The 15,086-nt window shown below is 41.3% G+C and overlaps 1 protein-coding gene across 6 annotated transcripts in view; it reads left to right on the forward strand.

Moving 5' to 3' along the window:
• hdac5 (histone deacetylase 5) overlaps positions 1–15,086 on the forward strand; it is a 73,448-nt gene that overhangs the window by 47,610 nt on the left and 10,752 nt on the right. For all 6 annotated transcript variants that reach the window (XM_030407123.1, XM_030407124.1, XM_030407122.1 and 3 more), the window contains 13 exons: positions 4,722–4,833; positions 6,246–6,379; positions 6,830–6,950; positions 9,053–9,102; positions 9,195–9,302; positions 9,411–9,466; positions 9,571–9,658; positions 11,336–11,455; positions 12,679–12,776; positions 13,110–13,228; positions 13,347–13,480; positions 14,382–14,463; positions 14,553–14,730. In XM_030407123.1, the coding sequence (XP_030262983.1) occupies positions 4,722–4,833; positions 6,246–6,379; positions 6,830–6,950; positions 9,053–9,102; positions 9,195–9,302; positions 9,411–9,466; positions 9,571–9,658; positions 11,336–11,455; positions 12,679–12,776; positions 13,110–13,228; positions 13,347–13,480; positions 14,382–14,463; positions 14,553–14,730 (1,400 nt within the window). The remainder of the gene's footprint in view (positions 1–4,721; positions 4,834–6,245; positions 6,380–6,829; positions 6,951–9,052; positions 9,103–9,194; positions 9,303–9,410; positions 9,467–9,570; positions 9,659–11,335; positions 11,456–12,678; positions 12,777–13,109; positions 13,229–13,346; positions 13,481–14,381; positions 14,464–14,552; positions 14,731–15,086) is intronic.

The raw sequence follows: 15,086 nt of genomic DNA on the forward strand, positions 1-15,086 counted from the left end.
ATGACAGCTGTCCATCATGACTTGGTATCTAACACCTCAAACAGGCTCTGACGGATAGTGCTTGCACTAATTGCAGCTGCATGCCATTGACAGAGAGGGCCGCGAGATTGGACAGTAGCATTACTGAGGCTGATTTACCTTCTTTAAGGATGCCTGCATTTCGCCCCCCTTTGGGTTTTAAGCACCACATGCATGATGATGCCTCCAAGTGTAAGAAAAATGAAAGTGTGATAAAGCTCTGGCTCTTAAAGTGGACTTGGCCTCTGAGTTTCCCCAGGTCTCAATTTCTTTCTCAATTTATAGCCCGGCAGTCAATCTGCTACCATTGTCACTACAGTATCAGAGCCTCTTTACCTTCTGTTGTTAACCAACATCTATTGTGGCTTCAGGGAATCTTTTCACCGATTCGGGACTAGTAGGACTGGTTGAATTGGAGGGAGAGTTCAAATTCCCCTTAGTGACAGGGTCTCACAGGTCAGAAGCAGGGTCCTTAAAGGCTGGCCATTTCACAGTAGATCAAGCCATTGAGTTGGCCATATTGCAGCCGCCCCTGTAGAGGCTGCTCCCTCTAGTGCCCTCTCCAAGCACACTCCACAACCATCTGCCTTCAGAGCTCTACAATCAGTACCGTACAATGACAAACTTCAGAGGTGCTGGCCAGATTCGAAGGTATTTTCCCACCTGCCAAGCAACTGCAGGGCTTTGGCTGCTATGAGGTATGCTGCCCAATAGGGATTTGAACAGATGCCAAGAGGCACCAAAGCAGAATAGTTAGGGTTTCAGACCAATGCCTTTATTTTTTTCCCTGCGTCAACCCTGCTTGTTGTGGTTCTTGCAGTTGAAACTGACCGGGCCATTGGGACAGGATGCACAGACGTTCGCTACCGAGTTCCTGTGAACAGGCTGGAGTCCAGACCCTACTTAATGCCTGTTGTCCTAGAGTCTTTATGTTCCCACCTCTTAAGCCCCTTAAATGGGCTGACATTAGATGGCTGTCTGGTAAGCCTGCCTCTCTCTTTGATATCGGATCTGATAAGAGAGTTGGGGAGCTGCATGCTCTGTCAGTTGCCAGGGACTGCCTGCATTGGAATACTGATGGGTCTGGGATTGCTGTGTAGCCCAACCCCTTATTTCTTCCCAAGAGGTTTTGTGCTTTTAAAGTCAATCTGTTTGGCTGTCTTCACCTCAAAGCGAGGGACAGGGGAACTGCATCCCTGCTGTCGGTCTCATTTGTCCAGTTTGGGCCGGAGACACTTCTTTGATCGGTTGACTGGATTTGGTAAGTCTGATGTGCTATTTGTTTATCATGGAGGGTACAGGTAGGGTAGCGGTTTGCCTACGCAGAGGCTCTCAAACTGGGTTGCTGAAACTTTAACACAGGAATATTGGTTGAGGAGCCTCCAAATCCCTGCTGTGAAGTGTCATGTAACCATAAGTGTCCCCACTTCTTGGGCTGCCTTGAGGGGTGTCCCACTGAGAGACATCGATGTTGCTGCTATGTGGGCTTCTTACTGTAGCTTTGGTTCTATGAATTCTGGATGACTGCCAGAGTTCATTGTCTCTCTGAGTCTTGTTGAGAAGATTGTGGTAGAGCCAAGCTCATCCGATAGAGACACAGGCATGTATTACCAAAAAGCTGGAGAAGCACTGCTGTAAGATCTTAGGTCAGTCTTAAATTCTGAACATTTTGGTTACGCAGCATCATCCCACAGAAGGATGAATCACACAGATGCATCATCAGCCGACCTACTGCTGCTTTCTGTCTCACTGTGTTTCTTACAGTTGTTGCTGTGTTTTATAGCTATCTGACTCATCACTGATAACTGTTGGTCTGTTACTTCAGTCCCAACCTCAGATGGCTTCAGGTGTTTATCACCCTTGCACAATTGTTTTTATACATAGAAATTCCTGAGCTGCAATGCGTTTGCAGACCACAACTGAGTATTCTTTTCTTGCGTGCTGCTTCTTTAGAGAGACAACACTTTGTTGTTTGAGGAGCTCATTACATAACATGTCTATTATGTTCTCTTAACAAAACAAGTGTGTTTTCACATCAAAGATGAGACCAAGTGCGCTTGAACAAGCTCATGTGTTGTCCAAGGCTTAACACTGGTTTTTGACCAGATGGTAGCCTGCGTGCTGTTTGAATAGTTCAGTAAAGACAAGGTGCAAACTCAAGACACATTCAGGGTGTTTTTTCACTGTACACTACTGTACACTACCTACTTGGCACCAAACAGCAGGTAGACACAGTGAGCCACTAGCCGGTGAATATAGTGGAGCATTGCAGACCATAGGCAGCCTTTGTTGATCCTAGCTGCTGTTGTCTTGGTGTGTCAGGACTCTTAAAGGGGAGCTCCACTGATCTTACACATAAGTCTGTTTCCAGGTCTTGGGTTGTAGTACTGCATGTGTGGGGAAACCCTTATGTGTCTGAAGAGGGAGCTGTGTCTGGTCTGACTTGTAAACTTGATGTAACCTGAGTCAATGTTGGTTGGGACTGGGAAAGTTAATTATTAATCACACTTAATTAATCAATGAACTGCTTATCTAATATATCTAAATAAAATACAAAATACTGACATGAATATGTTTATTAAAAAGACTCTTGTAAACTCTTTCATAATTAAAAAAAAAAAAGACAAACAGTAACTGTAGTGACCGAAGTTTCCTTGGTTGAGTGGCTAGGCTCAGCCTTATATTGGACATCTGCAGGGCCAGAGTAGAGCCGAATCTCCTTTGCATCGAAAGGAGCTAGCTGTGGTGGTTTGGGCATTTGATTAGGGTGCCTCCTGGGCATCTCCCCTTTGAGGTTTTCTGAGAACGACCAACTGTGAGTAGACCCTGGGGCAGAGCCAGAACTTGCTGGAGGGGTTATATATCTCACCTGGCCTGGCAATGCCTCAGGAGTTGCCAAACAGTTGCCAAGAAGGACATCTGGAATACACTAGTGTGCCTGCTGCCACCGTGACCTGACTGGATGGATGGATGGATGGACAAAAGACATTCTATACAAACTGATATTAATACATTTAAACTAGTAGCCTCAATATGCATTAAATTTCGTTGAACCAGTTGTTAAATAGTGACAGGAGCTGCAATTCAAAAAATAGTCTTTACTTAGTTATTTTGTTTATTCTTTAAATAAACGATTCATGAGACCGACAGTGTTACAGGAGTACATTGTTAAATTGACGGAGTAGCCTTTTAAAGATCTGCAAGTCTGGTCACACATTTCCTTTCTACCTAACCTACTTATTTCAGCATTATTTTTTTCAGTGTTCTCTTCTTTTCTTTTGTTTCTCTTCTTTTCGCAATCATCAACACAATTTTTATTTTCTCTGAAAAACTATTAGAACCATGCTGGTGTGAGATTAGTTGTCAATCCATTTTCTTTCACTGGAGAACAAGATTTGTTGGCCAGGACATCTCACAGCTCTACAGTACTTAATTATGATAATGTTCACATATTGACATTAATATTGCAGTTAAACATATTGCGATTTAGATCATTCTCCAATTTATCGTGCAGTTCTACCTCTGACCCACCACTGTGGGTGGTGATTGTGTCTGAAGGAGGCAGCTTTATAGCGGGGAGGGTTGAATGAATCCAAAATGTAGAGCAGGATGAGTCATCAGGTGAAAGCTTTGAAATTTTACAGATACAGAAAACTGTCGAATTTGAATATAAAATTACACAACACTATATGTATGTATGTATGTATGTATGTATGTATGTATGTATGTATGTATTTATTTATTTATTTCAATCTCTTTTACCAGTCCCAGCACAGAAACATGAGAGCCAATGGGTGTCCAGTCAAACCTGAGCAGAAAGACTGGCACACACGCACGCACACACACACTCACTAACACACACAGTCTTTGACGGAGAAGTGACATCACTAACTGGTGACTCAACCACTGGACTCATCCCTATGTGTTGCTGTTTGTCTGTGTATCTTCAAGTGTGTGTGTGTGTGTGTGTGTGTGTGTGTGTGTGTGTGTGTGTGTGTGTGTGTGTGTGTGTGTGTGTTAGTGTCACCCACACATGATGAGTCACCTAGTTCGCAGCAGGGAGCACAGCAACACCCCCCCTATATATAGACGCTGCAGAGTGTCTGTGTGTCCGTGGTGGACACACAGACACATTCACAAACACTGTGTGTGGAGGTTGGTGATCAAGGATATTTCAGGACAGTCAGTCAGTCAAGTGTCATGAAAACCAAACACATGTATGACAGTTTTCGTCATATAAAGGGTATAGTTTTTATCAGTCAAACAATTAGTCTGTAAAAAATAAGTCAATATGCCGTTTATCATATTTCACAAGATGTTTTCATACACTGACTTTTACTGATTTCAGTGTGTGTGTGTAATGACAGTACTGACAGGGAAAGTGACATGAGGGCTCATATATATATATGTATATATATGTATGTATGTATGTATGTATGTATATGTATATATATGTATATATGTATGTATGTATGTATGTATGTGTGTTATATATGTATGTATATGTATATATATATATATATATATATATATATATATATATATATATATATATATATATATATATATATATATATAGATATATAGATATATCTATATCTATATATATGAGTTGTCCTCCTTCACTGTAGTGAATGGACTGATCTCTTTATCACCCTATGCAATTAATTATAATACACACTCTCTCTCCCCCTTCCCATTAGGCCTTGCAGCAGCTGGGTGTGTTCCAGTCTCCATTGCCCCACAGGCCCCTGGGAAGAGCGCAGTCCTCACCAGCAGCATCTGTCAATCCCATCAAACACCTCTTCACCACCGGTCAGCTTTTGTATATTTTTTTGGGGAGGGGGTTCAGATGAACTGTCAGTCAAAATACTATAACCAAAATATGACCAAAATACTATAGATTCTCAACAAGTGTTTCGCCTACTGTTGCTAGTTTCCTGGTTTATGAGTATATTTAATCAGGTTTCAGTATGAAATGTCTTTTAAATTAAGAGCCTTCAAGGAGTTCAATGCATAGAATCTACATATATTATTAAAATAAGCTTGGTCAAGTAGGATTATTCAGTATTTGTCGTTTAAAATAGTTAGTGCCTTTATCAGACAGTGAGCAACTTAGAGATTAAAGTTGGGTTGGAGAGATGGAGAATGACATGCAACAAAGGTCTGATGCCAGACTTGAACCTGGCAGATTGTGATCATGTACAGTAGTCAGCAATGTAAACGCTTCTAACTGGCCAAGTTAGAAGTAACTCCTGATATAATAGGCTTGAGGCTTCTTGTGAATTCAGCGTTAAATGCCATACAGCAAGTTGTTTGTTTCCTTGTCTTGCCTGTCTACATTTATCAGCTGACTGAACACACGTTTTCAATGTATTTCACTGCTTACACTGAATTTATGATTGAAGACAACAACCTCTATTTGGTAAACATGCCAAATCTTACTTACTTATGGCATTTTTCTCACCTGTGGAGAAAAATCCCCAGACTCCCTTAAAAAAATCACTCAGTTGTATAAGTTGTAGAATTGGGAGAAACTTTATAACCTTTATGAAATGCTGTCTACAAAACGGTCTTTAACTGAGGAACTGAGAGAACTCCTGGGTTGATTAAGTTAAGAACTTTTATCGTAGGAGTCCTTGTGATAACAACCTTGATGGATACAGCCTCAGAGCACCCCAACATGAGATAAACGTGGTTGAAGTACAGGAGTGTAACATTCAGTATTGCCATTGTCATCCATGGATGTAAAGCTACACTTGCAATCAAAATATGAAAACGTGTGTGTGTGTGTTCAGCTGTGCTAGGTAGCCCGCCAGTGTGGTTCAGAGAGTCTTTGTCCAACATATTTAATCCTTTCTATATTTTAACTCTATGTGACCTGTATACTTACATGAATAGTGAATTACTAAAGTATGTCTGCTAGATGTCTTCAATGTTCTGCATGTTACACACACATCACTTGTAGCTACTGACATCTTGTGGTGCTGATTTGCTACTACAAAAAACATTTTGGCAGAACATAAACACATGTTTGTTGCACTGAGGTAAGGTCATTTTGAAAGTTTTATGCTTATTTATTTCTCTGCTTTTGGCTTTTATTTTGAATATATGGTATTTATGTCTATTTCCCTCACCTTCTCTCTCTCTCTCTCTCTCTCTCTCTCTCTCTCTCTCTCTCTCTCTCTCTCTCTCTCTCTCTCTCTCTCTCTCTCTCTCTCCTCCAGGGCTTGTATATGACAGTCTGATGTTGAAGCATCAGTGTGTGTGTGGCAATGCTCACATCCACCCGGAACATGCCGGGAGAGTGCAAAGCATCTGGTCCAGACTGCAGGAGACGGGCCTGCTGGGCCGCTGCGAGGTACACACACACACACACACACACACACACACACACACACTTATACACACACACATTATGCAAATAGGACATTTGTACTCGGAGAGAGCCACACCCACAATGATGTAATGTCATGGCTGGTGTACACACTGCAGGCTATCCCAGCATGCACCGCAATACACTGACAATATTCACCAGATAAAGTGAAGTGTGATAGAGTGAAGCTTCTCTTGTCAGATAGCACCGTTAATCATCATTTATTGTAAATACCCATTACACCTCAACACATTTGCTCTGTATCTACACACCAAACTTTAATTTTCCAACTCATCTAAAAGCTTTTTTTCACTCAACAGCCACTTGAATCTTGCAGTTGCCAAATATCCATTCTAATATTTCTTCCTTATGTGCAAATTTAAAATGTGAAAAACTCCTTAATCCGTCTCCCTCTACATCTGTGTGTGTGAGCAGAGGATCCGTGGGCGTAAAGCGTCTCTGGATGAGATCCAGTCTGTCCATTCAGAGTTTCACACTCTGCTATATGGAACCAGTCCGCTGAATCGGCACAAACTGGACCACAAGAAACTACTGGGTACCTGTCTCTCTGTCTCTCTGTCTGTTGGTCTGTTGGTCTGTCGTCTCACATCCACAGCTAAGGCTGTCACATCTGTTGCTATCAAATTGTAATAGCATAACACTGACTGAAAACTACAAGTGTTCTCTAATAACCAGTAGTAGAGTGGTACAAGATCTTCCACATCAGTGATTTTGACAGGTACGCGTCCTGCTTCTCTGACGCATTCACATCTGAAAAGACACAGTGAACTTGCTATCCATGCCTCCACAGAATGCACCATATTTTTATCGTGGAATAACAAATCCATACTAAAATAATTGTGAAAGTAAACTTGCCTTCAAGACAGGAAAAAAATCCACCCTTTCTAACTGTCTGCGCACTGTGCGCATATGTTTTTAACAGGGTTCGCACGGGTGCTTAGAATCATTGAAAGTGCTTGAATTTCAATGTTGTGTTTTCAAGGTCTGAAAAGTGCTTGGATTTTAGTTTAAGTGCTTGAAAGTGCTTGACATTATAACTCGTGTCTTGGCAACATTGGGATCAGACTGGATAGTTTGCTTATTACAAGGAGAAATAAAATCATTGTGTGTGTATCGTCACACATGCAGCCTGGTAGCAATAGAGAAGGATGGCTGAAGAGAAGGTGAATTTGATGCAATTTGGACTGGTGACATGTTCAATATTAATAAACTTTGATGAATAAGCGAAAAGCTTATAAAAGTTTATGTCAAAAAAGAAAATTACAGGGTGATCTCAGGTCTCTCTTTGTCCCGGTGCAAGTGTACCTGAAGAACGCCAAGTGGCTTCCCTTTTTTTGGGATAAAACTTTGTGTTCGCCTTTTAATTTTTAAAGTTTTTGCTGTCGTGAAACATCATTTTAGATGTTTGCAGCATAATACAATGTACATAATTGTGATAAAAAGTGAAAAAAATAATCATGAGTATATATATTCCTGTAGATATGTATTTTACCCCAGCGATAAGGTGCTGGAAAATTTTGTAAATGACCCTTAAAAGTGCTTGAAAATCTGCTTGAATTTGACCTTGAAAAAATGTGTACGAACCCTGTTTTAAAATCCCCATTGCTACATGAAATAACAAAAACCTCAGAGCTAGCAATAAACAGGCTGAAACTGGCAAGTTACTCTAACACTTACCTGTTTATTAAAACCTTAACAATCTTGCAGCTGTTAGCTTCTCTTTGGTGGGGATTTAGCGATAGTGGCAGGGCTCATCCAATGTGCAAACCAAGTTTACCCCAACGCTATTTTGCAGTGGCACTGTCGTTGCATCCAGGGTTGAGTGCCACCTAAGATGACTGCGATTGGTTTAAGACCATGCAAACAAGCCTGAGCATTTTTTCCCCATATACCAAAACGAGATTTGGTGCAGCTACACTTTTCTCTAGTGCTGACACAGTGCTGTGGAGAAATGGGAGGCAGTGGTTGTGGCGACTACTTGACTAAGTTTAATTCTGTCGAGTCTGTCTTTAGGTTACAGACAAGTCACTTCAGTTAACAGCTGAAGTCATTTTTTCAGGAAATGCTTGGTTGTCAGATGAAGTTGGTTGGAAGTTTGGCAATTTCAGAAATCGGATATCTCCACAATGCATATCAACTGCCAGTCATCTACCTGGAAGTGACAGTCATTGTTAGTGCAAGGTCTGCTCAGGGCTTTTGAAATGGCATTCTGACGACACATGGTAGTCCCAGCCTCAGTTGTTGGTGAACATAGATCTGTTTTAAGAAGAAGAATTTTCGCCGTTTTGCAATGTTAGATAAACAGAACTTAAGGTTAAGGCAAGAGAGCAGTCACGTTGTTACTGCAGTCAAACAGTAATCTCCAGCTCGGAAACGCTTTCTGGGGTTTACAGGTTGATACTGCCAACATTAGTTAATCCTTTATCTCATTTGGGGACTGGTTGATTTTTTTTTTATTTTAAATGCAGCAGTGGTGAGTGTAGCATATACAGTAGTTGTGACAAACATATACAGTAAATACAATTGAAAACCTTTAGAGCATAAGCACTCGACATTGTTTAATCCTCAGGCTAAAAAATAATCATTTGAGTGTGCAAAACAACACAGTTAACCTCTGCCCTGATTGTTTGTTAACAGGTCCAATCAGCCAGAAGATGTATGCTGTCCTTCCCTGCGGGGGAATAGGGGTGAGGCTCTTTCTCTACTCGCTCGTATGTCCAATTCTGTCCATCTCTCTGTCTGTGTATAAGTATTTAAGCTCCGTGCTGCCCCCCTGCAGGTGGACAGTGACACCGTGTGGAATGAGATGCACTCGTCAGCGGCGGTCCGCATGGCGGTCGGCTCAGTCATCGAGCTGGCCTTCAGAGTGGCGGCTGGGGAGCTGAAGGTAATGATTGCGGATATACCACTCTTACACAGCTCTGTGAAAAATAAACAAACACACTGTCCGACCAGTCCTTCACTGTGTGTGTGTGTGTGTGTGTTTTTGTTCTAGAACGGCTTCGCAGTGGTGCGTCCACCTGGTCACCATGCTGAGGAATCCACTGCCATGTTTGTACACCACAAGATCAGTGTTACACCACTACATGTTTCAATATGACGCACTTTGGTGACAACTAACCACCTTTTCTATGTTCTTGTGTGTGTGTGAACAGGGGGTTTTGTTTCTTTAATTCAGTAGCCATCACTGCTAAGCTGCTGCAACAGAAGCTGGGAGTAGGCAGGATCCTCATTGTGGACTGGGTGAGTATCACACAATCACACTATCTATCTATCTATCTTGCTGCAGCTGCAGCTGAACTTTTGTCTACTTTTCATATTAACGTCATCTGACTATTAGGCTAAACCCTTCGAAACTCAGTGATTTTTTAAAAATTAGTTGGTGTGCATCATGAAGTGTAATTCACAGACCAGCTGACTCATTCTGCCACCCACACTGCCTGTTTATTTTGTGAAAGAAAAAACAGCCAGCTGTCTCAGTGGTTCATTGGCTCATGGGCACCAGCCCATTTTGCTCAGCTTAACATCTGTGCAGGTCACAGAGAAAAGTCAGCATGACTCACTGCACACAGAGACCCAATCCAGCTGCCTTAGTTCCACTAGAAAGTGCAAATGCTCCATCTCTCCAGTTATACCCTGTATAATCAATATCGATACATGGATACATAATTCAGGGGTGTGATTCTTCCGGAAATCCAGCTTTTCCGACCTGAAAATGTGGCTCTCGTAAATCATGCAATGTTTTTTTGGGGTTTCTTTTTTTTGGGGGGGGGGTTCAGAATAGGATAGATCTGACAAGACAACAGAGAGTCTGTATGCAAATGTCTTGTAGTTTCATTGGGCCCCTCTCTATCTTTTTTTTTTTTTTTATCTTTTTTTCTGCATTAAGATTTAACTTTAGTTTTCTTTGAAGGTACAATTTTAAGATTTCTGCATTAAAATGTTTTAAAACAGCCAGATCTTTTTTTGTATTGTTGTAGATTTGTGTACTTATATTACCACAAATCATTCCAACAATGTTCAAACATTGACAAATCCACAATTTTGCTCAAGGTGAAGGTGTGATTAATTTGGCACTATAACTTCCAAAAGGAAGTGGGAGAGAAAGAAAGGAAGTTGGCGAACTAGAATAAACATGACAAGAATAAAACCTTGCCTTGTCAGTGAACATTTGTCACCTGGGTAGATTTCCATCAGCAGTGGTTAAATGGTGTTTTCACCACCAGCAATGCAAATGTTTGCCTTGCATTACTTGCTCAGGTTCATCATTATGCGTCCTTTTGTGTGTGTGGATCTCAGTCCGTGGATCAGACGGATGGGTCATAAAAATGATCCTGATCAATAACTGGTGGGATGAGAGTGGTGAAATACGTCCTCAATGAGGAAAATATTAATGACATTACCTGCAGAGATCCCCCAGCAGCAGAACAATATATGTATCTCTACATTAACAGGTGCATTTGCGCACAAGGAACAGCTGGTAAACTTCATTGATTGTTTGAAACGCCTGACTTGTTTCCTTTGGAGAGTTAATAACTACAGCTCTTTGTTATGCTGATCAAATGTTGCATGGTTTTTGTTGCAGTGACATGACTGCATTCATGGAAATGTTTAAAATAACTGGAAGCATCATAAAATCAGAGTGCATCAACCGTGTGAACGCGCCTGTGTAGGCGGATCTAATGTGCTTTTTGAATAGCAGGAAACAGTTTCTGCAGCCTCAAGATAGCAATCCGCCATCATCCTCAATATTTAGCTGCTCAGCATAAGTTTGTGAGTGCTGACCCAACAGCAGGAAGGCATTAAAAGAAATCAAAAAGAAGCAAAGCAGTTAGATTCCTTCACCCGTTTCTTCATGGTGTCTGTATCATACCATCACACCGACCTTCCCTCTGATGCCATCATGACCTGTCACTGCAGGACATTCACCATGGCAACGGCACCCAGCAGGCCTTCTACAGTGACCCCAACGTCCTCTACATCTCCCTGCATCGCTACGACGATGGAAACTTCTTTCCTGGCAGTGGAGCTCCCGAGGAGGTACACACACACACACACACACACACAAACTTAAGATGTTAGAGGTAAGAATTCAAAAAATAGTTGCGCAAGTGTCAAGCTGAGATCTGACAAATATAGTTCCTTTCCTCATAATACATTGGTAAAGCCAAGTTGTCAAAATGTCATTTAAACCTATGTCTGCCTCTTCTTTGTGGCACATTGCTACATTCCTTGCTATGTTGTCGCCACCAGCTGTCGATCAGAGGAATAGTAGAAGACCCTGTTTCTCTTACAACAAGCTAAATTTACAAACACAATTAGCATAATAATTACAAATATGGACACAGTCTGTGGTGTGGTTTCTTGATTGGCTACTCAGTCCATCACTGAGGGTTTTCTGCCCCACCTTACACTGATTTACCTGTATAGAGAGGCAATATCACACCCCTCCTGGTAGACCACCATGGGACCTAATTCCACAAAAGTTAATGCATGGTAGTGAATGGCAAGGTGCAAAATAACATTTTGATCCCGTTTGAATTGGGCCATGACACAAACATACGTTTGTCAATTTAAAAGGCATTTTTTCAACACAGTAAGTAGCAGTTTGTCATAAAACTAATGGGAAATAGGACTGAGATACTACTTAATTAGAAAGACTATGTACCAAACAGTTGCACAAGTAACTCGCAGAGCAGAACTGACTTGCTCTCCTTTCACTTACCTGTAGTTGTCAGTATGGGCAGACCTTTTCTTTGCAGACTGTCTCAATGAGAAACTGTGATCTTTTTTTAAAACAATTTTTTACGTGAAAAGCTATCTTTTAAAATGTCAAACATCATATTTGTAATTCATGACACAATTCCCATGGGGATCGCCGGAAGGGGAGGGACCTCACTTCTCTCTTAGATAGAAGTAGGATCTGGTGAAAACTAACACTGAATGATTTCGGAGTGCATGGCTGTGATGATGTCCATGTATAATATCAAAATACATGAATAATATCAAGAGTAAAAACATATTTATTTGTTTATTCACTTCATTTATTTAACATTAATTTTCATGTTTGCTTGATGTTTTGGTGCTGATATGGCAGCGTAGTGTGCCCTGTACTGATCAGTTGCCTTTAAACCATTAAACAGCCAGTGGAACCAAAACCACAGTGATTTATTGGTGACTGAATCCAAAAGTATTGGTACGATGCACAATAATAACAAACCTACAAACAAAATAACTGTGTCCCTCTCTCTCTTTCTCTGCAGGTGGGGTCAGCTGCAGGTGTTGGTTTTAATGTGAACATAGCGTGGACTGGAGGAGTAGAGCCACCTATGGGTGACGTGGAGTACCTGACTGCCTTTAGGTAAGTTGTAATTACTGGATACTCAAGTACACTTTTAATGGTGACAGATTGACACCTGTGGAAAGTGAGTTGGTTCTGCAGTGTTGACTGAGGAGCAAACGCTTTTGCTTGATTTATAAATGTTTCAGCTAGCAGAAAATATTTGCTCTTTTAATCCTAAAGAAGTTTGACTTCTCTAATGACTAGTCCACAAAAAAATCCATAGCAGCCAAATTCATGCCAGTAAGGTGAGGCCTAAAGTCACTTCGTGTTCAGTATGAACAAGGCTTAAATAAACAACATGGTGTAATATGGTGTGTGTTTGTGTGTGTGTGTGTGTGTGTGTGCGTGTAGGAGTGTGGTGATGCCCATCGCCCAGCAGTTCAGTCCAGATGTGGTCCTGGTGTCGGCAGGCTTCGATGCAGTGGAGGGTCACCAGTCGCCTCTGGGAGGATACAATGTCTCAGCCAAGTGTGAGTACTGCACTGGATACCATGGCGACCCATGTACCATTTTTATACCCTATCTAATTGACTTAATGGCCGAATGGTTTGTATGAGTGTTTCCTGAGTGTGATTGGTGTGTTGGCAGGTTTCGGGCAGCTAACGCAGCTGCTGATGGGTCTGGCGGGTGGGCGTGTTGTAATGGCACTGGAGGGCGGTCATGACCTGACTGCCATCTGTGATGCATCAGAGGCCTGCGTGTCTGCACTTCTGGGAGACCCGGTGAGTGAAATTATGTCAGGGTGTCATGTCATTGTGAAAGGTGTTGCTTACCATCTCTATTAACAATAAAGAATTACAGTGCCAGTAGGACCAGTACTACAGTCTTTAGGAAGCTATGTGGTGAATTGATAAAACAAGCAGCTACTATAACTGCTCAGTGCAACAGAACTGTCTTTTTGAATGTTAAAGAGACATTTTGGTAAATAGGCTTATTTGTTTATTTTTAGGGATGCATGATAAATATATATATCAGACAGATAAATGATCAGCCTGATAATGAGTCATTTATATTGTTGTTATCGACCCGTAAGGAAATCATTTCCAGTCAATATAGCTGATAATACAAAGTCAAATTGCTTTTGTTGACTTAATTGATAACAAAAGAGTCTACGTGTTTTAGCAAAAGAAATCTAATGCTAACTGACACGTTCATACTTTTATTTGGGGTTCCTAGTAAAATAGGTTTACTTTGATTTTCAAAAGACACATTATTTTTGCAGCAGCATCCCCTTTCACACTGTGTCTTGAAGGCTTTGTTTTAGCTACAGAGTGAGACATCTCATGTATGGATGAACTTGTTGTTGGTCAGGAAACAGTTCCAGAAAGTAACTCCCACAAAACCACAAACTTGGTTTGTTGTTGCCTCCAATCATTATGCTAAGCAGGGCTAAATATGTCATGACCAGCTCCATACTGATGTTGACCTTCTCACAAGCACTCTTAAAGGTGACAGTGAGTAATTCCTTTCCTTTAGACTCAGCAGATCAACACACACAAATTAGAGGTAAAGAAACCTCTGGTCATGGTGTTTTAGTCCTTACTGAAAGCATTGTGTTTGCTCAGTGGATTTTAGTTGATTTCATGCATTTGTATTTACACTCTGACTCTCTGTCTCTGTCAGTGTGACTCCGTGTTTCAGTGGCCTCAGGAGAAACCATGTCCGAAAGCCTGGGCCTCACTAGAAAGAGTAATAGAGATCCAACGTAAGAAACACACACACACAAATATACTCCGTGATGAGAAGCTTCAAGATCTCTTCAGTCCTTATGTATCTTTCTCTTTTTCCCTGCAGATAAACACTGGCCCTGTCTCCAGAGTTTATCCCAGACGAGCGGCCACTCGCTATTGGATGGCCCTCTGGCGGCTAAGGGCCAATCGGAGGATGAAGCAGAAACAGTCAGCGCAATGGCCTCCCTTAGTGTTGATGTTGAGCAGCCAGCCACCATTCCTGACAACACGGAAACCAGCAGGTCAGCAGTGCACTGGGATAGCTTCATACTTGTAGCCCCCAATTAAAATAAAAACATGATAAGTAAAAAAAATGTAAATAATTACTTTGCACAGAGAGGGAGAGAGAATTTAATAGTTACTAAGTAGACTACATGGTGTAATGTAGACTTAAGTTAGAGTTGAATTAAAGACTTGGAAAAAAAACCCATAAAAGCACAAGTTCCTGAAAAAAGGTCTTAATTATAGTAATTTCAGTAGCTGTAATTAGTTACTTCCACCCCTGCATAGATTAAACAGGAGGGCACCAAACACTGATTGTTGAAGTACACCCATCACTGAAAACTAAAGTTAACAGCCTTAAAGGTGAAATATGGAA

This window comes from Sparus aurata, chromosome 23 (genome assembly GCF_900880675.1).
Source record: "Sparus aurata chromosome 23, fSpaAur1.1, whole genome shotgun sequence".
In the NCBI taxonomy this organism is placed as follows: domain Eukaryota; kingdom Metazoa; phylum Chordata; class Actinopteri; order Spariformes; family Sparidae; genus Sparus; species Sparus aurata.